At 44.7% G+C, this 25,979-nt stretch overlaps 1 protein-coding gene across 1 annotated transcript in view; it reads right to left on the bottom strand.

The window, feature by feature from the left end:
* Positions 1–363: 363 nt before the first annotated feature.
* The window catches only part of PTCD3 (pentatricopeptide repeat domain 3), a 154,892-nt gene continuing 129,276 nt past the window's right edge, over positions 364–25,979 (bottom strand). Inside the window, exons 21-24 of the mRNA XM_078678661.1 lie at positions 18,292–18,440; positions 17,220–17,261; positions 12,689–12,847; positions 364–875 (exon numbers count right to left, since the gene is read on the bottom strand). Coding sequence (XP_078534787.1) covers positions 791–875; positions 12,689–12,847; positions 17,220–17,261; positions 18,292–18,440 — 435 coding nt within the window. The 3' untranslated portion in view covers positions 364–790. The remainder of the gene's footprint in view (positions 876–12,688; positions 12,848–17,219; positions 17,262–18,291; positions 18,441–25,979) is intronic.

Here is a 25,979-nt window from a genome sequence, read left to right as displayed (position 1 = left end):
TACGACTTCACCGCCTGCCTGAAGCGCTTCCTATCACCACTCAGGAGCTCCATCGTAGGACAGTTTTTCCTTGTGACAGTCATGATCTTGCCCGGGGTTTTGGGTGAGGGGGAGTTGTGAGGTTGATATACAATCAATGCACGGTGTTCCGGAAGACAATGGGCCTCGAAATTCTGATGTATTTTGTTCTCTATGCTAACAATACCAATAAAGAAAATTTAACCATAAAACGCACTCCAATTATTCGGGCGAAGTGTAGGAACGAGCAAATGGCTATCAGACACCCGCTTCAAGTAGCACAAAGACTTCAGAAAAAATATAACACTTCACTGCATTGCACACAACCTACAGAAATCAGACAAGTTTATATAAAAGTTAATTTATTAATTACATAATTATATAGAGAACAATCTGCACATATATTGTTCTAACACAGAGCAGGTTACATTTTCCGTAGATTACAAACGTTGCTTAATGACAGTTGCAAGAGAATGCAGCCTACGTTAAGTGCTGTTGCACAGAGTATCTTACACAGCTGTGACTTCATAGACAAGTTAAGGCTGACGAGTGAATTATTTGTTTAATGTTAAAAAACATTTTCAATTCACTATTTGCATGGGTACTGCCAACCCCCAATATTTGGCACAGTCAAAGCCAACAATCATCAGGTTAGGCAAGGAGAACAAAAAGTGTAGTAAAGAGCCTAGTCTTTCATGTAGCTCATTTAGACTGTCGTGAAATATTTGCATTCAGCATCTGTGTCCTTAATTGGGCCATATTAAATACTGGTTCAAGATTTCTCTTCACGGTCACTCTCGCTGTCACTGCTGTCGCTGCTGTCACTGCTCTGGGACTGCAGTTCTTCTAAAATGTTTCTGCAGAAGGAAACAAGGCAGCAATGGTGAGTTCGCAACAAACTTAAGGGGTCCAATACTGTTCGAGAAGTCTGCACAACTGCAAAGAGGAAAATCGTTACAGCACGACCAAGCTAACTCCACGGAAATTACTGTATGTCCCCCTGACATTCTCTGCCAGTACTCACAATATCAAGATTAGTAACTTGAGTAAAATAAGTTCTATACTTCATGACCTGTAGATTTCCGGTTTCTTGTGACTGGGAAGAAGGGAGGGCAGTCACAGTCATGCTCCTCTGTCATTACAATTTCTCCCTTCCCACTTCTGCGCTCTTTGTTCCTTCACTAGGTTTCTCTTCACCGATCATGGTCACATATTCTTCTCATTTTTAGGTCAAGCGCACCAGACGGCGTAGCTGTATGGTTGCAAAAGATCTATTTTCCATCTTATAGTGGGTTTAGAAGAATACCTGAGAGCGCAGAGATTTTATGGCGTGATGCAGGTTACACTCCTGCACATCCTGCTCTTCATGGTAAATATTGATTCCTAAATATTTAAAGGTTTGGGACTCTCACAAAAATTATTTCCTCCCCCCCAGGATGAGTTGGGATTTACACAGAGGGAAGACACAGGATGTTGGATAGTTAACTGCTAATCCCAATATGTCCTTGAAGTGTTTGAGAATCTCGTCGCCCTGTGTCAAGGTGGAGCGGATGGCTCATACATGCAGCAACATATAGTCAGGAGACAAAATGCGTTTTTCCATTTAAACGAATCCCTAGCTCGTCCCCTAGGTTCAAGTGCTAGAGCAACAAGCATTTGCAATGCAATAGGTCTCGCATTTACGCGAGTTTGAGCTATTGACATTGCAAATGACAATGCCTTTTATTTTTGTTTCCGTTTTAAAAACATAAATAAACATAAAAGACATTGTTATTTACAATGCCAATAGCTTAAACTTGCGTAAATGCAAGAGCTATTGCATTGCAAATGCTTATTAAAGACAGCGCCCACACCAAAATCAGTGCAGGCACACCCCTAAAGCCAGCCCTGTACCTTTAACTTGGCAATGCAGCAGTTAGAAGCTCGCTCGCTCTACTTCCATGGCACAAGTCCGTTAATGTAACGCCTGGCAATTTTTAGCACAGTTATTGTGCTTTAAACGGGACAGGACTAGCACTTCAAAAGCAGTGCTGGATTAAGTCACATTTGAAATAACAATTTCTAGATGACAGATGCTGAGGAAAACTTATATTATGGCTAGTAACAATTTCCAATTCCAATAACTTTGTCAACAACCTTCCCCTAGCGGAAATGAAATATCAACAATGTCCAGACCCCACACAAGTACCTGTTTTTCAGCCTATCGCGCTAAGCCATATGATGTACATGATTAATGTGCTGCCAAAATCCAATACCTACTGCATCTCTTGTCCTGGAGGCATGCTACTGGGGGAGGGGGACGACGATGAGGGAAGAAGGGTGACTGTATATGAAAGCAAAAACGGGGGGCGGGGGGGGGGGGGAGGTGAGGGAACACTATACAAAACTGCCCCCAAAAAATAAGCATCGGGAGGCGTTTAGGCGCTACCAATGAACGTGGCAAACAGGAGCCAGGCGGCACGCGATAAACAAAAAAATGTATTAACTCGGTACTCGCCATTCATTAAAACAATAGCACTCCTAATATGTGCCTGGACCGGTAATCCAGTAAAAAGAAAAAAACGTTAAAGTAGTGGGGAAGCGAGATGAAACTGAGTACAGGTGAGGGAGCTAGATACGGAAGGAGTACTCAAAGAACAGGGCCCTCACCATTCTTTCCTTTGCCTGCTTTTGTTCTCCTCACCTCAAAACATCTGGGAGGAGGGCTTTAGCTACACGCTCACCCATGGTAGGATGTTTACAATGTCCGTCGGGGTCGGTGCCTAGACCTACACAAACATGCTGTGCAAAGTTTCCATTAGAGGAATGACTTGCAAGCAACGCATCCATTGATGTGTGCATCAACGATATGTGCGTAATTACAAGACTGGAAAGAATGCTGTGGCGAAGACAAAAAAATAATAAAAAATGTATATAACTAAACAAATACATTAAACATACGTGGCTCAGTGCAGAGCTCACAGTGGGTGCCTTACAGTCACAAGCTTTGAGTTAGGAGGCTGCACGGTATCTGTCCGTGCCCCATGGGTGGTGCAAGCTTCCTGCCTGTGACGCTGGTGTCCTCGCTGTGCCATAGTTTTTAATTGTTTTGTGCCAAGGCTCAGTGCGGAGCTCACAGTGGAAGCCATACAGTCACAAGCGTTGAGATAGGCGGCCGCGCGCTACATAAGAAAAGACACGTGACCGCCATTGCCATATGCATCGCAGGCGCGAGACCTAAAAAGGATGGGGGACCACAGACAACCCCGTCTGGTGCCTGGGGTGATCTCATACGCCTCCGAGACATGGCTTCCCATTTTACCTTGCCGTGGGTTCAGAGTAAAGCAAATTGATCTAACTTATCAAGTCAAGACCTAGCTCATACTGGTTCAGAACAGAATAATTGTAGTCCCATGGCATGGTGTTAAATGCCTATTCTATATTTACAGAAAAACAGACAGAGTGGGGCCAAGAGGTAGGGCATTGCCCCATTATTTGATATAATAGGCGCAGGTTTAAGGATGTGTTTCTGGAGGGGAGAAACCCATTTTGGTCTGTATGAACTAGCACAGGTAGCAGCTGCAGCAATCTTTCTGTGAGCAGTTTACTTAGTATTTTATAATCTGTATTTAATATTGATAGCGGTCTATTTGAAGACAATACAGAAGGGTTTCTCCCTGGTTTCAAGGTCGACGTGACCAGTGCTTCCCTAGTATGGCAGGGAGACTACTAGCCGTTTTGACCGAGTTATTTAATGTGAGCAATTCTGTAGCAGCTGCAGCAATCTTTCTGTGAGCAGTTTACTTAGTATTTTATAATCTGTATTTAATATTGATAGCGGTCTATTTGAAGACAATACAGAAGGGTTTCTCCCTGGTTTCAAGGTCGACGTGACCAGTGCTTCCCTAGTATGGCAGGGAGACTACTAGCCGTTTTGACCGAGTTATTTAATGTGAGCAATTCTGTAGCACCGAGGGAATCAAATGTGGTGTAGAAGTCTGTGGGTAGGCCATCGGATACTGACATCTACACATTTTTTTTCTTTTTTGCTGATGTTGCACAGCATTTTTTTTTTTTTTTTTTTTTTTTTTGAAAACCTTTATTGCGCATTATCATAAACAGATACGGGCCTACAACCATCCGGCCGGCCGAGACAAATATACGAGCATGAGACAAAATTATCGCAACTCAGTAGCACAGAATACAATAATAACAAACGATCCAAATTACTGCAAATAAGCGGGCGCTACCGAGAAACAGGAGAAGTTAAGGTTCATTTTTAAAGGTGACATAATTAAGTGGTAGAAAAGCATACGAATCGAGAAGGATCTGAACACATATAGGTCACCGAAGATAAGGGTGGGCAACGCGTACCCGAAGGATTCAGAGCAAGCAATAAGAACTAATCAAAATGGCGGCTAAAGAACAACACTAAAGGATAAATAGGCACCAGTTACACATAGCACGCCTAGCGTCACCCATCTAATCCCGAACGATCCCACCGACCCAGAAAAAGCGAAAAGAAAAGGGTGAGAACATAAAGAAAAATAAGGTACCATAGAAACAAAAGCGGACAAAAGAAAACCCTACCCCCAACCCCCCACCCTACACACATGCAGAGGCTATGGTCCACCCCCCCCCTAACAGTGTGCCTGTCGCCCCAAAAGAGCACCCGAAATATAGAAGAAAAATAAGAGAGAAGAAAAGGAGAAACAGTAACGTATCAGAGGAGGGCCTAACGAACATACTCAAAACAACCAGCATACATAAACGCGGCCGCCATCCCCGGACCCCCAACCCGACATAGAATCAAAACACAGGATCCCCGCGTGTACGATATAGTCCCAGCAACACAAGTTCAGGAATCACAGGGAGAAACTTCATCAACCTTGCCCCTTACGGTCCGACGTACAAACAAGGTCCAGCTGGATAGTGGCCGTCATTAATAGAGCGGAAAGACGGGATGACCATTGCAGGATAGAAGACCGTCCACCAAAGTCTGAAGAACTCGGAACCGTGCATGTCACAACATCACAGAAGGGTCCCACACTCAGCAACAACAATCCACCGGGAGAGGCCGAACAAAGAAGTGAATACAGTCCCAGGAGAAGGCGGCGAGAAACATCATCAGACCACTGAGGCGCCGCCGGACACAGCGCCCGGATACGAACACCCAGCCAACTCGCAAGTCCCGGAACATCAAGGCTCTCCCCAAACATAGTATCCAATTCCACAACAGGAGCGGGGTTCGGTAGCTCTCGTACCTCCGTAGACGTCCGGTCAGTCAATCCATGGCAAACAGCAGCAGGATGTGGCATAGTGCTCCGCACATGAGAGCAGACGTGGTCAGCCGAGGGCATAGCAGACAAAAGGGCATCCAATCGGTCCTCCAGCTCTCGGGCAGTACATCGAAAAACATCTCGCAATTCACCCAGCGCCCCAACAATATCGCAAATCCGCAGCAGTTCCCCGGGACAGGAGGAAGCAGCCGCACCCTGCATGCCAGCCTCACAGATATGGAGGAGATCATAAGACCGGCCGGCGACCCCCCCTGCGGGCAGCCGGTCATCAGGTCGCAACTCCGTACAATAATGACAAGTCAGAGGCACAGGGGCAGCACACTCCATTCCGACACCCAAACGAGTCCAGGCAGCGACGGGGCACGCTCGCATACTCAGGAGCAACCCGGGGTCGGCAAATGCTGGAGTCGGGGAAGAGACCCAAGATGGCACACACCAAGGCGCTGGGCAACGAGAAAGCTGGAAAACTCTCGTACGAGCTGGGGAGAAGATACTGTAACACTCACAGCCGTCTTGCCCCTGAAGAATAAAGCGTTGCGGAGCAGGCGGAATATCCGCGGTGGATAGCACAGAGAAACAGCACACCCCCGCCGGGCGGCTCCGATGTAGTTACGATGGCCGCTGGCGATGCAATCATGGCCGGCCGTCTCCGAGGAAGAAAGACCCGGTCGCCGCCATAGGGCCAAAGGAGGGAGCAGGGGCGCTGTCTCTCTTCCCCCACCGGGAACACATCGAAAGCACAGCGTCAGGAGCAGAAACACCTCCCGGATCCGAAAATGCGGGTATGGAGCAGGATAACTTGCAGGATGAGCCGCAACACGGGGTAAAAACGAGAGGGTCGGCGGAGCCGAGGGTTCAGGCGGCCATCATGGTTGCGGGCTAGGCTCCTCCTCGATGTTGCACAGCATTGGCAAAAAATATTTAGCTTTTTACCAGTGCTATACTGCATGGGTACAGAATCCATGTTACATTGTTTTTCGCACTATGGGGAGTTTTGTATGGACTGATAAAGAAAGAATGCACTTGTAGGTTGGGTTCCCACAAGTGAACTTGTTCATGCGTCCTAGTTTGTTTTATCTACGTCCTATTCGATTTTTTTCTAACATCTGATCAACCTGCGGGCCAGACAGATGTTCCTCATTGCAGTGCAGGTTCAACAGGTGTTTCTGAATCCATCTTGAAGCTTGAGATATAGAGCGAAGCAGGTCCTCTTGATGAGGACACTGGTATTGATGCCCCGGGATGCGGTGTCTCCACCACTTTGAGGGCACAGCAGATAGCGGCTTTGGAGATAGTTTTCCCCTCTGTGACTATCTCCTCCTCCTTCCATTTATATTCCTCTGAAAGATGCTCGACTAGCTCTTGCATCTTGTAGGAAGGTGGCTCTGTATATATTATACCAAAGTGAGGTATAGAGTTTATAGAGTCTAGGGAGTTCCCATAGGTATAGCAGAGGCTACATTAGGTAAGTACCAACAGCTCTCTTTGTGGTTGTGTGGGCGAGCAGTTAGGCTTGAGGGAGGTTGGGTGATCACCAGATCCCAGACCATGATCGCTGGGAATATCTCCATGTGCGGTTGAGCCACTCTAACTTGGTCCGGGGGCGTCGGGTGCAGAATTGCGGAGTCGGTGGAATCCAGATTCTGTGGTAAGTCTTAGTTTTGAGCAAGTCCAGTGCTGATGCGAGACAGAGTCTGCAAGAGGGTGGCAGGGCAGCTCCTCTGGGCTCTGGGAGTTGCTGGCTGCTGAACTCTCCGGGGTTCTATCTGTAGGCAGGTCGTAGACTGTACAGGCCTGTAGGACTGGGGCCAAGACAGTTGGTGTCCTACACTTCTTCCGGGGTCACCATGGCTCTTCGGTCCTTCTTTCTTCCTCGAATATGAGAAGGCAAGGTTCAGGGTTGCCCCTAAATACTCAATTTAGGGGCATTGATGAGGTGTGCAGGTCAGGACCAATGAGCCCCTTCCTTGGGGGTGGGTATACCCCCTATTATGCCACTTTCCAGTGGGAGGGGGCATAAGCCTCTCCTAATTGGCAGAGTCCCCTCAGCTCAAGATGGAGGGGACTGAGATGTGGGCTTCACCTGCCTCCCCCACCTGAGGGGTGGGGTTGGCAAAGATGGGCACACCTAGCTTGGTTTCCCCGCTGATTCTCCCACCCAAAATGGGGGCCAGAACCAGTGGGAGCCAGTTGCTGGGGGCAGCAAAATGCAGGGACAGCATGCCACTATACCCTCACCTTAGAGCTAGCGTTCCCTGCTAGAGGGATGACTTACCCTAGGCCTCAGACAATGGATTACAGGCATGGCACACAAAGATGTGTGCCATGTTGACTCTTCACTTTTTTCTGCACCAAAACACGCAGCCTGCAGTGGCAGGGTGTGTGTATTAAGATGCGGGGCTTCTGATGGTGGCACAATAGGCGCTGCAGCACTTAGAGGCCTTCCCTGAACACAGTGCTCTTGGTACCCATGGTACCTTTTACAAGGGGCTTACCCGTGGCCAGGGATGTGCCAATTGTGGACACAAAGGTACCATCTTGTGAAAGAACACAGGCCCTAGGAACCTGATTAGCAGGGACCCAGCGCACATCAAGTCAGGTTGTATCAGATGTCGGACTAAAAGTGAGGGGTAACCATGCAAAAAGGGGCACTTTCCTACACATCTCGTTCCAGTAAGCTGTGTCATAGTTGAAAAGGAGGCCGACTGAGTTGGCTAGCCTCCAGTGGATAGTGCTCCCTACCTCCACCCCTTTACCAGCAGTGTCCGGCCACTTGTTCTCCTTTATAGGGCAGGAAGCTTTGCACATCGCCTCAGCAGAAGACCGCTTGAGTGCTGTATGGGCGAAAAGTGAGTCTCCTGGGACAGGACGCTTGATGTAGGCCAGGTTGTTGAAAGAAGGCTTATATATTTTTTCTACAGCCCCCTCAGAAGCCTGGCATCGGTGCCTACAATACTAGCAGCCTTTACTGAGGTATTTCTTCAAGGCCTGGAGGTTGGTGAATGAAACGTCTTGTTTTTCTTCCTCCTGGTCTGAATCGGAGGAAATGTTCAAACAGAATTCATTGTTTGTAATAAGAATCCATAAAGATAGCAATCCCATGGTGGACACAAGAGTTGTGCTGACTCTTTACTGCATGTGCCCACCGCAATTTTCAAAGCCAGAGACCAGTAGGAACCTTAACCGGATCTAGAAAATGTAATCCTTGAAAACTGGTTACTGTACCACTAGTCACCAATGACTGGAGCACAGAACCTCTTGGCATCTTTAAAATATGCTAGACTTTACTTGGGAGGGACTCTTGTTTGTGCGGCCAGTTTTGGATAGTGAGGAGATTGTCATTTTCATCCACTCCAGTGCTAGTAATAGGAGGTCACATCTCATCATTATCTCTGAATACGGTACAGGCATTATCTCACGTTTGGAACACTATCCAATAAAATACAAAAGGTTGTCAGACAACATTGGTCCATTCTCAACTCTGACCAAGCTAGTATACAGACCCTGCTCTTTTCATTAAAAAGAGGACCAAATCTTAGAGATAAACTGATCCACACCAGACCGCGCACTGAGGAACCCAGGGCTCTGGGGTCCCTTTCTCCAGTTACAGGGCACCATCCCTGTGGTACGTGTCATTCTTGTCCACAAACCAAGAAGTCAACAGAGATCGACATAGGGACTACAAGACCATGGATCCAGACCAGATTCACGAACTGCAATAGCAGCAACCTTGTCTATCTCATTACCTGTCCCTGTGGGCTTAAATACATAGGGATGACCACCCGTAAGGTCAGGGTCAGAATATCAGAACATAAGAGCACCATTAGGTGCAAAAGACAGGCAACGAAACGGACTAATCACTTTCTGGAAGCGCGCCATCCATCTACTGCGTTCCAATGGACAGTAATTGAACAACCTTATATCCCTGCACACATTACTGATGTGTCCAAATTTCTCCTTCTTAGGGAGCAGAAGTGGGTGTTCAAGATGGGCACAAACCGTGTTGGCCTGAACGATGATATACCCTGGGCTATCTTATAAACCTCATGAATCTTATAATTTCAAATTAAGATTTTATTTTCATTCCAGCTTTATCATCCTGTGAGTCCACATATGTACCAACAGTGTCTATATATATATACCAACAGTGTCTGTAATTCTATTGGCATCTTGGGTGTAGTTTTCTGCCTAGCCCTTTTCTATAGAACTATCTTTTCTATAGAACTATTTTTTCCTGGGATGTCACATTCACTTCCCAGGAGTGAATTCTGCGACATACTTGCCTTTGGCAGTAAAGGGTTTCTATGTCATAATGGTTTTGACATTGGGCTGTCATTTGATTCTAGCGAGGAGGCGAGGCACAGCCATTAAAGTTTCTTCGTGTTGAAAATCTAAAAGAACAACCCCGCGTTTTCGAGTGCTATGTATAAAGCACTATTGAGAGAAAAAACGTAGTGCAGGCTCGAACTTGGTGCCGTTTTCCTCGGGTTCTGATTGGCCGTTCCCTAATCCAATCAGACGCCATGTTAAAGAATATGAAGCGACATGTGATCGGACGTCTGACCAATCAGGCGTGGCTTCATATACAGACACGATGCATTTCCGGGTACCTCCCCGATCGGCTCAGAAGTTGAGCCTTGGAGTACCGACGGAGAGGTAAGATGCTCCTTTGCTAGCGCAACACTTTGGGGTCATTTGCTTCTTAAAAACGCAACACTTTGGCATCATTTGATGTGTCTTTAAATACAATGCTTATTTGAATGAGTTCCTTTCTGGTACACGCTCTGTGATGCTGCAGGGCGAGTCATGTTTAAGCTAACCAATCTGGCTTTTTTAAGAACGACATGGAAACGATCCCATTTGTCATACTTTGGGAAGTACCATTAGTCGTTACTGTTATCATTTCAGTTGATCGCCTTGATCGAGACAGTTCTAAGGGTGGCGCTGGTAATTTGCTTTTTAGATGAACAAAGGAGTGGCATCAGTCCTCATATGTGTGCCTCTTTTCTCCTTAGAGCGGTGCTTCCCCTATCCCTGAGCTGTGGCCAGGTGGGGTGAGGTTCATACACCTCCCAAATCGGGTAATGTGTTTATCTCCCTTTATCATTTGTTATTTCTAGTACATGTGAAGAAATTAGTACTAAATTACACAGGGTAACAACGTCAGATGTTACCTAGTACTGAATGCAAGGATGATTATATCAGCACCTTATAAACTAATGCTATGGCGTGAATGCAACAACTATTGACAGTGGATTCATTCTAAATCACTCTCTCTCTTTCACTTTCCTCAGAAACTCGTCTGAAGTGGGAAGGTGGAAAACGATAAGGACACCTAGTAGACTCAGGTGATCTTTGTATCATGTATGGTTTTTTAGCACATTTTCTTTTTCACTAGGTTGCAGTAGCTATAAATAGAAATTGTTCCTGAAGAAAGCAACGGCATATCATGCCAAATTTGCTGAAACATGTCGACCCCAACACACATCTAGACAATTTGTAATGTCTTGATTGTCTCTGACTACTTTTTAATATTGGCATAGTGGGTAACAATAGAATAAAGTTATCAGTGCCCACTAATCCAATTTTAATGCACTTTTTTCCTCTTTTTCACACCATTTTTTGCACTGCAACATCAGTCCCGGCCACTTCTACATTCTCACAATGAGTTATAAGACCACATAAGATCTGTCTGAATGAGCGCAGACTTGTTCTAACATCTGGGCCTTCGTCGTGCGAGACGAGTGGTACCCTTCGTGGTGGTCTTAAAAGAAACCCAAATGATCAAGGGCGGTTTCGTGTGGTGACTGATGGGCATCCTTTCCTGACCACCATGAGGGTCGTGGTGAAGGGTGACTGTGGGTGGACCGTACACGAGGGATGTTAAGTTGATTTCCTGTTCTTTACTGTCTTGCATTCATTTAGACCCTCTAGTACATTTGTAGTTCATTGTACAGGCATTATCTCAACTTCTAGCATCGGTCAGACATTGGAGACATGGGCGGTAAAACAGAGGTGGCAGGAGAGGAGTTGATGCAGGAACACGCAAAACAAGAAAAGGAGCTGAATTACACTGATGTTAACGTTTGATGGCATTTCATTATGCATTGTTTGGAGTTATGCACTGAAGAACGTTTCCAATGGTAAAATCCTGTGTATTTGTGTGTTTCTGCACTGGTAAAGAAAATTCTGTGCTGTGATTTGGAGTATTTTTAGTTTTTGTCTAGTTGGACTGGGTTTTCACAAGAGTAGCCTTTGTAGACACAGAAAATGGACTTAGCAGATGACAGCTTGGTGAGTTCGAAACATAAGTATGTATCCTGGGTGTTAATATGTTTTTATTTTTTATTTTTAGGTGAACACTTCAAGTAAGACTTTTATCTGAAAGTCACAACTGATACACACCTAAACATGTTTACCATATTTACCAGTTATTTTACACTACACAACAAACACAGGGATGTAGGCTCACTTGTAGAGCCTATTTTCCCCTTAAAGAGGCCCTGGTTCAATGGCCTCCTTCACAACTTCTTTCTACCCTCACAATGTTAAACTACATGTTTTCTTAGCATTTCATTCCAGTTGCTTGGGTCACACACAGAGCCTAGCACAGCGCCAGCAGTGCATCACCACCAATTCGTCCAGCATGTTACTCCTTGTCACATATAGCGCCACATCCAGTGTTAAACAGCAGATTATCTAGCTTTTATGATCATAAAATGTTTTAAACCTCGCCTATGTTTATGTTGCTTTCTTCTGCAAAATAACAAAACTAATACATATTTACGATGTGACTATGATCTGCAATGTCATTTTTCTGTTCGACTGGTTTCACTAGCCAGCCATTTAAACATCAGCCAACCAAGTGCAATTTTGTTTTTTAACCTTCTCTCTTTCAAGCACTGTACCCTCACATGTTTAAATTATGATCCACAGTATGGTGTCTAACAAAGCCACATTCACCAACATGAAGTTACATATGAGAGATCAGAAAACAAAGTTTAATGCATGTTACCTACCCATGGGGGGCAATTATCACACTCCGTTAAAAAATACTTTTGTTAAAAAGCTTGAGATAGTGGTTATGATTATGATGTGTTTGAAGGCTTCATAGTCAAAGTTAAGGAAACCTTTAAGCATATGAATAAGAGAAGCCCAACTTCAATAGGCAACTCACAAGTATGTAGAATAGACACTGCTAAATATTTATTTGTAGTCAATATGGGAGTCACTTACATGGGCTGAACTATCAGATACATGTAAGACACCTCTTAACAAGTCCTCGCCCAGCAAACATGCTTTCTTAATGGCATATTCCTCTGTTTTAGTTAAATCTCCAACTGCAAATCTGGGAAACCTGAACAATATAAGCAACAAAACAGTGGGCTTACCTTTGTTCCTCAGACAGAGAGAAATCTTGCATTACTTTCTCCGCTAGGGTCCCTGCAGATGGCAAACCAAAGTCGGCTGCCAGCTGAACAAGCTTAACTGCTTGCTCTTGGTTACCACTCTGCTTGGTGCAGTTCAAAAACTCAACCATCACTTCGTTGCTGAAAAATAGAAACAGTGCGTGCGAATACAATCAAGAGTAAACATTTCTAAACTAGTTGTGTTCTCACACACACAAAATATACATGATTTTTGTTGTTGTTGTACTCACAAAGGGAACTTAATTAAATTAGAATAAAACTGCAAAAAAAAATAAAAAAAATAATGATGTTAGCGTACATAGGTCTCAATTTGTCCATCATCGTTAAAGAGTACGGAATTGTAGTGTTAAGTTGATGCCGCACCACTTATTTCACAAGCTACGATTATGAATAGATAATGGATTAACAAGCATGAAGCATATGCAAAAAATATGTACATGACTATGTTAGAGGGAAAACCACGTTAAATATTCAAACAATAAGATCTCACGTTTGCAAACTGCTAAAAATGCATAGTAGTTGATCCAGCGTGTGAAATCAGTTCTACAAACCCATCGGTCAGTACACCAAGGACAACCCTGCACTCGATGTAATCAGTAGGTATGGGCATGTAGTGCATGTGTATTAAAGAACAGCTCCCACACCAATATTAGATCAGCAGCAAAAGTGCTCAATAATCGAATACTCGCACTAAGAAAGTGTTCTAGAGAAATAGTGAAAGCATTCAAATCTGTAGATGTCGGCAACCCTCAGAAACTCACTAGGAATAGAGCGAGCAACAGAGGTTGGGAACATTTGTGTCAGGCCCAAACATACTTGCAATATTCTTGCTGGAGCTTAAAATCACCTTAAATTGATTACTAATGAAATAGCCTCAAATAGAAACTCAATTAGGATAAGTCCACTGTATTTCAAGTACCAAGCTGGAGTTGTATTATTACCGAGCTTCAAGCAGCATACAGGATAAGCGACAAACATGACTGTGCGTACTTACTGTAGCTGCACCAATTTAATGTGCACGCAGGAGAATGTTCCACTAGGTAATGAACAACATGAAGCAGAATACATATGACAGAAAACACAACACAACCCAGATGCTCCATGTAATAAAAGATCACCAAGCTCTCCATGGTTCTAACCAAAACAATAAACAATCACAACCACCAACAGAGCATAATATTCAAAACATTGCACATAGGGCCAGTACAGTTCAGGGGAACCAAACAGTTTATTGTCATCAAGCTCACAACAGCATTCAACTCTACATAAAACAAAATACGCTTCTAAAACACCACCACGATAAACCAGCACCCACCCAACAAATACCCCAAAGCTAGTCTAATTTAAAGGGATACTGTGGACTCCAACCAGACCCAGTTGAAATTATAAGACCTCAACCACATACCAGTCCTTCAGATGGAACACACCCACATTTGTAAATATTTGTGGTAACACACCAAGTAACACTATGCACATTGCAACAAACCAATAACCGTAACTATACAACTGATGATCCTACTTGAACAGAGAAAAAGGTTTAGATCCAAGTCAGAATCCTCTGAAGCAGGGAATGAGAAACACGAACCAGATGGACGGTAAACAATTACAAATAGCACTATACAAATCTCTGCTACCATGACGTACGGATTCACTAGGTGAAACTGGCACAAGGGCTAAAAAGAGGTCTCCTGAAGCAAGTCCAGTCAACCCAAGCCCATAAAGCCCTCTGGCACTCTTTTACTCCAACTTATCAAAGTGATCTGAATTCTGGCTATAAAATGAAATGCTTTCACACAGTAGCAAGTCCATGTGCACACCGAGCCCACATCCAGATGGGAGAAATGCAATCTTCCATTTGCAGAGCATAATAAAATAAAACTAACCAAATCTAAAGATTCAGTATTTATCCCTGCACATCCCTTTGAAGTTTGATTTCTGCACCTCTATTTTATAACCAACGTGCCTTCTGAACTATAAGCCACTTTAGGAAAGATGCCAAAACAAGGCTGATGTACAGCAGGCTTCATTAAAGTATATACCAAGTCTGTGCCTTCAGATTATCTTTTTGTCATATATCCAGAGTATGGAAATTTGGCATTGGCCTGCTTTGGTATTCTGAGGAGACTTCGGAAAACCCTTGACGCCCTCCCCACGGAATCTAGGAAAATTCTTGTTCACGCGCTGGTAACCTCTCGCCTGGACTACGGCAATCTTCTGTACCTGGGTGCTACTGTCAGATGCCTGCGGCGCTTGCAATGCATTCAAAATGCAGCAGCAAGATTAATCCTCATGCTCCCTAAGAGTGCTTCAGCGACAAGTGCGCTGGCTTCTTTGCACTGGCTCCCTATCAGGGAAAGAGTGAAATTTAAGGCTTTGTGTGTGAGCCATCGAATTTTACAAATAAAAGGACCCACATACTTGCATGGTTTTCTAACTCCCTATGCACCTACTAGATTGCTACGGTCCAGTGGAACAGGTAGTTTGCGTGTCCCCAAAATTAAAAGAGCCAGGATGGGTGGACGCTCGTTTTGTTATCTAGCAGCACATATGTGGAATTCGCTTCCTCAGGCACTCCAGCTGGAGTGTTCTGAACCCATCTTTAGGAAAGGTCTGAAGACGCACTTATTTCCGGCTTCTTAATTATTGCCCTGTTTCATGGTTGCTGATGCGGTTTTCATTGTTACCGTAGCGCGGGGACACACTGGCCTCAGTGTAACCGGGCGCTTTCCAAATGTAACTATTATTATTATTATTATATCTGGAACCATATCAGGAGTATTGGGCTTGCTTTTTTGACTCATACATTTGAGAAAATAATGTGCTGAAAAAGAGAATTATTTGTGGCAGTTTTTGCTTTAAAATTAATATTGTGCACGTAATATAACAAGATTTCTTACTGGAAAACATGGATGTCTGTTGCACAAATTAAAGAAAGCACTCAAATAGTCAGCCCTACATGCTAACTGGTAAATTCCTTTTACATCAGAACAGAGCTATGTAGTTGTGTAAATCTGGTTGGTTTTTCTAGTGCTCTTACTGAAGCTAATTACATGGGTGCTAATTAGTTCTCTTCCATGTGTTCTTAAATGAGCAAGAGAAAATTCTTACTCATTCAGTATATTAACAATTGCAATCCCAAGTGTAAAAACCCCTTTCAGCCCAAACTGAAGGAAATTCCTCACTTCTAGGTGTCTCTGGTCAGTGCTGTGGATCATCCACTTTACTTTAAACTCAAGAGTACAGATTCCATTTCTTAATCCACCATGGAAAAGGACAGAAAAGAATAAATCTGCCACACTCAGCTCTGAATACCATCTCATCCAGTTTAAGAGTTTTTTCAGTAGATTTTGCTCTCTCCAATTACCTAGCAATGCAATGTCAAACCCGGGTGCGTCTGACAAAGGGTCTCCCCCTACTTCAATGAGATAACTGGCTATAAATCCCTTTCTAAAAATACCTCCAGGCTCCTCTTCAAGCTATAAAGACACACTTCAATGCCGCCATTCAAATGCCTTCACTGGAAAATAAATGGTTATTTCCTTGCATTCATAATTCTTCTCACCAGGACTCAACCTAAAATCAAACTCTTGCCACCTGCTAATGTGTCCCCATGTAACTTCTTTGACAACCAAATAACTCATGCCACACACAAAAATCTCAGAGCATACTTCGACCGCAAGCCGAACGATTAATCTACGGAAAAATATTTCTACTTTATGCTACATATTGGCGTCAATTGCCAAAACATTGCTGCAGAAGCGACATGAGCTAATAACCACCGTTAGTTGCTTTACCGCCTTTTTCATTAGGATTGGGTGTGTACATGCAATCTGTTTTAGTGCTTCTTATCTGGGAGATTGTCAAATCTTCAATGCCTGCGAAAGAGTTTCATGTTGTTGGCTCATAAAGTTATTTATCAGAAAGGTGAGCACTGGCTTTTTTTCAATGCCATTAGCTACTCCAAACGCTCCTTAGGCTGCTCCAACACCTTTATCTGTCTCAGCAGGGATCGCTCTAGATCTTAGAAGTGAACGTGGACCAGGATCTGTTTTGAAGACATTTTTTATTTTCACTGTTACATGCAAAGCCCTACTGCGCTCTATGCCGGCATCCCTAAAATCCAGTTTTTAACACTGAATATGGACCAAATAACTTTTGGGACGTTCCTTGCCGCCAGACTTCCCAATGAGGCCTGCACGGACTGCCATGCAGATCAGAACTCATTCAAAGTCTATCTGACCTACCTGTCCTATATACACTGCAAGAGAAGCAATCTATGCAACAGCACCCCTTGAATGCTCTCACTTTAAAACCTATGTAACGTCGTGCTTATACACTTTAATAACCATACAATTACACCATGTCAAAACAAAACTACCACAACTGGATTTGTAATTTAAAATAACTATTTGCGAGGATGAGCATATGTGGGGATTAAGCACCCTACAAAGCCTGCAATGAATCAAATCTACAAAAATAGCCATAAACTTACCTGGGTATTCTATTTACTTTTTTGAAGAGTTGCAGCATTTTCCTGGTAAAGACAAAAGGCATATAGTGTAAAATTCTAATGCAGAAAAAACGTACATGTGAATGGATGAAATGTATCAATTGATGAAAAATTTTCGATATAAAATAATGGTAAACTCACTCTTCAGCCATTACCAAGCTCACCAAAAGACACATTCTCTCCAAGGGTACTATGTTCCATCCTGAGATTTAAGTCTAAATCTGGCAGTTCAAGACAATGCCTGAGTTACGCAGGCCCAAACCAACAGTATTCCAAGGGGCGCTTCAGGTCAGTGTGACATCTCAATAACCTAGCCACAGCCTCGGTAACAGTCAAAGCCCACAACCTGCACATCTAAACTATACACTTCTATTTCATAACAACTTTAACACTTTATCCAGAATATGTCCCTCAGGCTCCTTTAAGGACGTCAGTCCACACTTGGCTATCTTTAACCGCATAAGACTCTTCTACTAAAAACTGAACACTGCATAGTGGCCAAGTCTCACAGAAAATATCATGATTAGAACTTTCCTTTCTCATGCAACTGGCCTAGAAAAAAGTTAAACTGTGATTGGGCCTGAAGAGTATCCTGCTACCCCAAATCTCAAACTGCAAATCACACAGATGTGTGTTGCCTTACGTTAGCCAACACACAGGCCATAACACAAACACCTCGCCACAGTCATTATTGACTTGTATCCCTAGTTAATGGACAGGGTACCTAGATAATTTAGAGATGCCCAAGCTGGCTAAGCAGGTCTATATTCATGCATGGCAATTAGGTCTATTTGACCAGACATATGCACAATTCACTTGGTAATATCCAAGTCTCTGGAAAGAGCAGTGAGACAATAAATGTCAGAACCCATGACGGCACTGGTTCCTTCCCAACCATATTGCTTAGTTAGAAAAACCATAAACTACTTCATACAGCAAAGTACAGTACAAGATTTTTAGTCAACATAAAACGTTCTTTGTGAGTACCATCTATCTCAAGCAGCTTACGTCTAACTTTTGAAATCAGTATAAAATAAACTGAAATCTAGCTTACCAAGCTTCCTCTGTTCTTCCAGCCCTTGAAAGTAAAGTGGCAGTGTTGGCCAAACTGCTGCTTGTCCACTCCATCGGTGCTCGCTTCTTGTCTCTGATCTCATACGCAGCTTTTATATCAAGAGCAGTATCAGCAAATGCAGCTTGGATCTTAAGAATTTTGGAAATGTCACAATAATCAGACTGTGCATTCAGAAATTCAAACAATTAATATCGATATTAGAAATTATTTGGCATGTTGGCAAAGTGGTTATGAGTTGTTGTCAATTTCATGGGTCTTCCCAAAATCCACAGATCAAAGTGGCAGATGTACAAATAGACTGGTCACAAAGTGTGGATGCAAACTGTGCACTATTTGAGACCGGTCTGATTTTGTAGTACAACATGTGTAGTAATAAGTTGGGTGAGGGGGGGTTGGGGAGAGCAATTACAATCCGAAATCATTGATAAGTCTTATTGCGATTGATTGTCTCTCAAATTCCGTCCCAATTACAATGTCGCAAAACTGCTTTTTTTATTCGGAAAGGCTGTTCCGATTTACAAAAGGCATTTAGTAAATCCTCAGATGTAAGTTTGCAGCATTAAACTTTGTGATTTGCAAATTGCAGGCTGTGCAACCAAAAATCCTTTAGTACATGCAGATCATATTCCTTCGATCTTTGCAGTAAAAGAAATAAGACCACTCTCCAAAATACCATATTTATTTTGTAAAAGGAAACATTAAGGAAAAAAAATCCCCATCACACAAGTCCCCTGAACCATTTTTCATATTTTCAGGATAACGAGAGGAATCATTACTTCTCAAATCAGCTGCAATCAACACTTCCTGTCAATAGTTTGTTGCACAAAACAGAAATCATATGTCCAGGCGTAAACTATAGGAGATGTTTATTCATTATGGAACAACGTCATTTCAATACAGTATTTTCTAGCCAAGCATTAACAAATTTCAAGGCCTTTGCAAGCTCTAGGTACATAAACAGCACTACGGAGTGCAGCAGAGGATAAGCAAAAGATACACCCAATTCAATGCAGTCATGGTGGAAAATTCATAAAGTGGAACTGTGTTTCCATGTTCTAAATACAAATAATTGGCCAATAACTATGTAATATGTTGGATAAACATTTTGAAAAGTTGTTTAGAAAGGTTACAATTCTAGCAACCAAAAGGCATACAAATGTGCATGATTTTTTACTTCAAACATCCCACACATCTTCAAGGTAAAAAGAACAGATTGCACTAGGCACAAGTATACAGATCTTTTTAGAACTTCCAGATGTGACTTGGAGAATGAGACTCACAATCAGCTGTCATGATCCAACTGATGTCCCTTCCCCTGCTCCACCTTTTAGAATCTTAGATTTGTAAAGTACATTCACAAATGTCCAGACAATTTATAAATTTTTCAGATCTGTCGGTACAAACAACTCCTAACCAGATCATCCGATCCTCACAACTATAACTTTAGAGGGATGTGTGTGGCTGCAAAAATGTATGCTTATGTACTAGTTGGGGGTCTCTAACCAGTTGACCACAAGCTACCAGTAGCTCGCAAAAACCTTCAGAGTAGCTCCCTCCCTTGAGTTCATTTTTAACTAAGAACCGTAATAAATAAATGCTGTGTTTTTCTTTTAAATTTAAGGAAAGGCTATTCTTATTTCACATTATCAGGCATTATCAGGCTGCAGATAGAGCTTGATAATGAGCAGTGCTCCAACCATGTGGGTCCCAAAGTTGAGAACTGAAGCACCCAGGTTTTTAACTCTTAAATGTCATTCTCAACTCAATATTGGAGCATGAGAACAAAATGATATTTATGAATGCTTTTAAATGAGAGAAAATTAAAATGAAGAGTTAACCCCTTCAGTGCTGCGCGAATTCCTCTGCGGTGCTGAAGGTTCTAAAGAACCTATGGACTCATGACGGAACGGTTCCGTCATGAGCACAGGCCAACCAACGCTCATGACGGAACCGTTCCGTCATGAGCACCGCAGGGGTTAAGTTAATGATTAAGTTAACTCTTCATTTACATTTTTCCCTGTCCAAAGTGCAACATTTACAAACAGCAGGCATCTTGCTCCCAGTGGCTGGTAGACACAAGTGCCATGTTTATAACTCAGAAATAGTCATTTTCTATTAAATGGGAGAAATTTAAAATGAAGAAAAACATTTCTATGAAATATTGTCTTAGTGCTTTTCTCTACTTTAAATTAAGCCAATTAAGTCCTAACTTTTTATGAAGCATGTTTCTTCACTTTAAATTCCTCCCATTTCAACAAAAGACTGTATTTTCCGGTTATAAATATGGCATCATGCCTACTGGCCACCGGGAGTAATATGCCTGCTGTATGCAAGAACACTTTGACAAGGGAGAAAAATAAAATGATGAGTTTTATGTAATGCATATTAAAATGAAATTAACTTTTCAGTTGAACTTTCTACCATTTCAAAGTGTTGCATTTACATATGCTTCTTGCACCCAGTGGCTGTTAAACACGTTGCCATAGTAATACCTGAAAAACACAGCCATTTTTTTTTAATAAGAGAAATTTAAAGTGCAGAAAAAGATTCCTTATGAGGAACATTTTTGCAGAGCATTTTTCTGCACTTTAAATGCCTTAAAAAAAAAAAGTTGTATGTTTTTTGTTGTACATGTAACGGTGCCACATAGGGCAAAATGTATGTCCTGTGTCACAAGTACATAAACATAGGGTCTCTGTCATCGATACACAAATAGCCCATTCAATCACACACATTCATACAGACCATGCAGAGGGCAGCCCTATCATACAAACCCTAGTCATAGTATTTTGTTCAAACCACAGTATCAGTCTCTATGGACATTAGGTTTAAAGTCAATGACGGGGACATGGCCAAGATGGCGGCAGGATAAGACACATTTGCTCATCTCTCCTGCCTGCCACTGGCCCAGCACATCAGCCCTGACCTGTCCAGCAAGAGGAAAGGCATTTGAAATAGACCCTTGCCTGGAAACCGGAGGCACAGGGGCTCAGCAGTGGGAGGCCTCAGTTGCTGTGCAGATAGCCAAGCACAGGACCCCGGATGGCAGGGGGACCTAGAAGCACGGTTGGGCCAGTGAAAAGGTTTGCAGCAACCAGCCCAGAAGTCATGGAGAGGCTTGTCGGGAGTTGCTTATCGGCGGATACCGGACCCCCACAATGAAGTTCGCAGCAGGGGCCGGCGGCACTATCAGAAACTGCCCGAGGTGAAGCGCAAGCATCGCAGCCCAAGGGGCTGGGCCAGCCTTCACTCTGTGTCCATCCTCCCTCTGACATCTTGGGAAGGCCCTGAGAGCAACTGCCCCAAGCCGAAGAGAATCCCAGCTGGTGGTGACAGGCCGCAGCGGGGCTGAGATGCGGAGAGGCTCCCTGGGAGCCATGGTGTAGTATTGCTTGCGCTGGAGCAGAGGAGCCCCGCCTGAGGAGAACAACTTCGTCCTGGACCTGCTGGGCTACGTGCATGTGCCCGCCCGGGTCTGTGAAGGCAACGTCCAGGGACCTCATGGCTTTTGTCAGTGAGCAGTGAGGGCCGCGGGGCCGGGAACACCCAATCCCGAAGAGACTATGTGAAAAGGGATTGCAGGAAGCCAGAAAGCTCGAGGGTAACGGACTGGGCCAGAGCGCCTGGCTGAGGCTTAACTGGATTGTATTGAGCTGTAGTGGTGCTTTCAAAGGGACAAGAGTCCACGCCTCACCTGTGGAGGAGGAGAGGAGGATATGCTCACAGCGATTAGTCGAAGTGGCACTATTTACCAGGCTCGTGTGCGGTGGTGCAACACTAATTTTCCCCCATCGGAGGCCTGGGTGTGGCCTCGCCCCTTGCTTTAAGCCTAAGAGACTTTTGAACCATGTGGGGAGTGAGAACTGCGCCTAGGGCCTGCGCCGCTGGATCATTATTGTGGGACCCTTAGTGCTGAACAGTACATAGGGAGTTCCTTCTTGACCGACGGCCTCCACTGTCTTGACCGACGGCCTCCACCTGCGAGGCGTACACAGAGGAGAGATCTGTCCGGAACCGTCGTCCCCATTTCCTCTTGAAAACTCGTTTTGGGGGCTCTCTGGGTGGTGGCAGGTCAGTACGGACCCACAGCGGGAGGCGCTTGGAAAGTCATATAACTGCTGCCCACAATGTCAACTAGCCGCACCAAGAAAGACCGCACTCTCAAGGAGATGCTCACATGTCCAACCAGGGACTTATCCGGCGACCACCCCTTTGCCCCATCGGATTAACTGCGGTGCCAGGATGAGGGCATGGTGGAGGAGCCAGCGACGCACTCCTTCTTGAAATCCCTATTCACAACTTTGAGAGATGCCCTACAGGCGGTCAAAAGAAACCTCTCCCAGGACATTAAAGAAATTAGAACGGATGTGGACTCGCTGGGGGCTGCGTTGAAGCTCTGGAAGACAAGTGAGATGGTCAGGAGGAAAAACTCTAATCCCTCTTCTTGAGAACAGATCCCATTGGAACAATGTTTGATTACCGGCACAGCTACAAAAGCAGAGGGGGAGGACATCTTTACTACGTCAGGGACCTCTTCTGTCACATCCTAGGGGCGCCTACAGAAAATGAAATAAAGATTGACCAAGCACACCGTGCTGGACTGTTGCGCTCGTGTATAGCCCTCCCAGCAGACATTCTAGTATGTGTGCACGATTTCCAGGTCAAGGAGGAAATATTACGCAAAGCTTGGGTGGAAGAAGCACCTTATCCCCTTCAGAGACCAGACTCTGACACTCTCAAGACCTAGCAGCAATCACACTGCAGAAACGAAGAGAGTATTAGCCTTTCATCATGCACCTGCGAAACAAGGAGACACCCTACTCGTGGGGACATCCTTTCTGCCTAATATTTTGCTGGGAAGAGAAACTTTTCCAACTTAGAGCCTCAGAAGAAGACTGCCAGGTCCTGGGATTGGATCTGCCCACAGAGGGGCGACCATTGAACCCTTCCTCCCCCCAATCTGAGGGAACGACGGTCTTTCTGGTGGAGATGCCGAGCAATAGGAGGGGCGATGCACCTGGACCCCGCAGAGATAACCACAGGGCAGCAGGCAGTTCCTACTGGGATGACCAAGAAGGACAACAGATAAGAGGACCGGTCATGTGGATGACGGGCCGAGTGGTGGGCAGAGCGGGGTGGTGGTGGGGGAGATGGGGATTACTGGCCACATTTCGAACCCCTTATGGTCAAACTCACAAGACCGTGGGAGTAAAAGTAAGCTGTGTTTCATCGTTGGAGACTACATTCACCTACACAGCTGACACAATGACATGAACGCATTACACTCATAGGGACTTCCATAACAACTAGTGGGCCCCCTAGAACCAGCAGACTACAGAATCCCCTAGCTTACATCAATCTGAATGGTTCCAATGCACGCCACACCACTTAAGGTTCTCATCCTCAATCTGGGAGGGCTTAATAACCCAGTATAATGCAGGGCAGTATAGTCGCATTTAGAAAACTTGAGAGCAGACATGTCTACTTAAGGAGACGCCTTCTCACAAAGGACTTTCACCGCCTTAGGGCATGTGCTTTCTCTCACCAGTTTTTCTTCTCGGCCTTCACAAAGACAGCAGGGTGGCCATACTGGTGGCACACTCCTTCAGGTGGAGGGGGCTGAGGGTGGGAGGTGAAATTAGGGGCAGACTTCATACTTCCCATCTCACGCTGGGGGGAGGTGCAGTCTTTAGTGGTGGGCTCTAATTATTCTCTGAATGACTAGCAGGAGGCATTTCTGCGCACTGCACTGGCGTAGGTGATGTCTACTACTGAGAGGAGGGTATTGATGGGGAGTGGGACCTAAACTTAGAATTCGATAATGTTCTAGATAGATCAGCTCAGAGGCACGTGCATGCAGGGGCACTATTGGAGGGAGGACACAAGTGGCTGAGAGACCTAGGGCTTCGAGCTCCATGGAGGCCCTTCCATCTACAAGCACACAAATACTTCTTTTTTCTAACACACATAAAACGTATGCAAGGTTGATTTACTTATTAGGCACGAAAGAAATACATGCACTCATCACAAAGACGGAAATACTCACAGCGGTGCTCTCAGATTACACTGCGGTGACACTCGCTATCCCTCCCTCCGTTGGAGCATCCCACCCACCGGTGGAGACTGTGAGAAACTATGCTACAATGTCATGAGGTGGTGGCACAGATTCAACGAGCCATCACAGAGTACCTTGCACATAATTTTCCAGCGCAATAGTGTGGGAAACACTCCAACAGAATATGGGGGAAGGGACTCATCATGATTTCAGCTGCTGACAATACAGGCCGAAAAGAGAAATGGAAGACACTCACCAAACAAGTCAAAGAGCTTGAACGCATACTCCAATGTACGGGTTACCTGAGGGTTTTGACGTCAACTATCAGCCATTCGCTTTTAATTGGCGGACATTGATTTGGACTGGGCAGTGTACGCTGCCCTCTGCCTGCATTATTCCCTCTACGTCGGTGGGGATAAATGTGCCTGGCTTTTAGCAAACAAGCTATGCGCTCAACGGCAGGCTTTGGGTGTATCCTCTAAAAGCAGATCGGGCAGAGGTTTGAAGTTGGCTACAGAGGACAGAGTCATAGCGGATGCCTTTAGGGAATTCTATACACGCCTCTACTCTGGGCAACATCTAGACCCCGCGGATAGCGCCCGGTATCTCCAATCTGCGAGCACAACCCCACTCTCTCCAGATCAGAGTCGCTAGAATGAGAGATACGCATAGAAGAAGTTATGTCAGCTATTTCTCGCCTGAAACTTGCAAAGTCCCCGGGCCCCGATGGTTACTCATCAGTCTTCTCCAAGACCTTCTGCTCCATCATTGCACCTATTTGGTTATTTAACTCCTTTGCCGTCCCAGGGGCAATACCGGCCTCGATGCTGGCCGCCTCTGTTGCCGTCATTCCCAAACCCGGCAAAGAGAAGTCGCAGTGCAGTTCATACTGGCCCATTTCCCTCTTAAATGTGGATTTGAAAATGTTTATGGGCATTCTGGCTAGCAGGCTCAGCACATATATGCCTCCTATTGTCGATCAGAGACAAACGGGCGACAATACCAAGCGTATTCTACATATTGTAGAGAAGGCCTCACTTCCTCAGGGAGAACTCATACTCCTGGAGATTGACGCTGAAAAGGCTTCAATAGAGTCCACTGGCCTTTCCTGAGGCAGGTTCTCGCACATTTTGGATTGGGGGAGAATTTCAGGACACAGATTCTGAATTGCAATCACCTACCCACGGCAACGGTCCTGATGAATGGCCACACCTCTGCTCCTTTTCTGGGGCTGGGGGCTTAGGCATTCCAGACGTCCAATCGTATTACCAGGCTGGCCCAATTGCCTTATTTAGTGGAGTGGAATCTGAGAAGCACTCGTTGTTTCAAGACAGGGCGGTGGTGGGCAGGTCACTTTGGAAGGTACTCTTCATAAAAAAATGAAGAGACCACAGAATCTATACCTGTCCTTGATCCCTAAGTGACTATGGTAGCATTGAACCAGACTAGTGTTCAGCGCAGACCGAATTCTTTTCCCCTCAGTCATGTCCCCACTGTTCGACAACCCGGACTTTGTTTCGGGCGTGGGATCCGGGACGTTCGCAAGGTCGTGGCAACCGGACTGTCATCCTATGGGTCATCTATTCAACGAGGAGGGAGTGATGCCTTTTAC

This window comes from Lissotriton helveticus, chromosome 2_2 (genome assembly GCF_964261635.1).
Source record: "Lissotriton helveticus chromosome 2_2, aLisHel1.1, whole genome shotgun sequence".
Taxonomy (NCBI): Eukaryota; Metazoa; Chordata; class Amphibia; order Caudata; family Salamandridae; genus Lissotriton; species Lissotriton helveticus.
The sequence above is the reverse complement of the archived record's forward strand: the minus strand, read 5'-3'. Positions and strand labels throughout refer to the sequence as shown.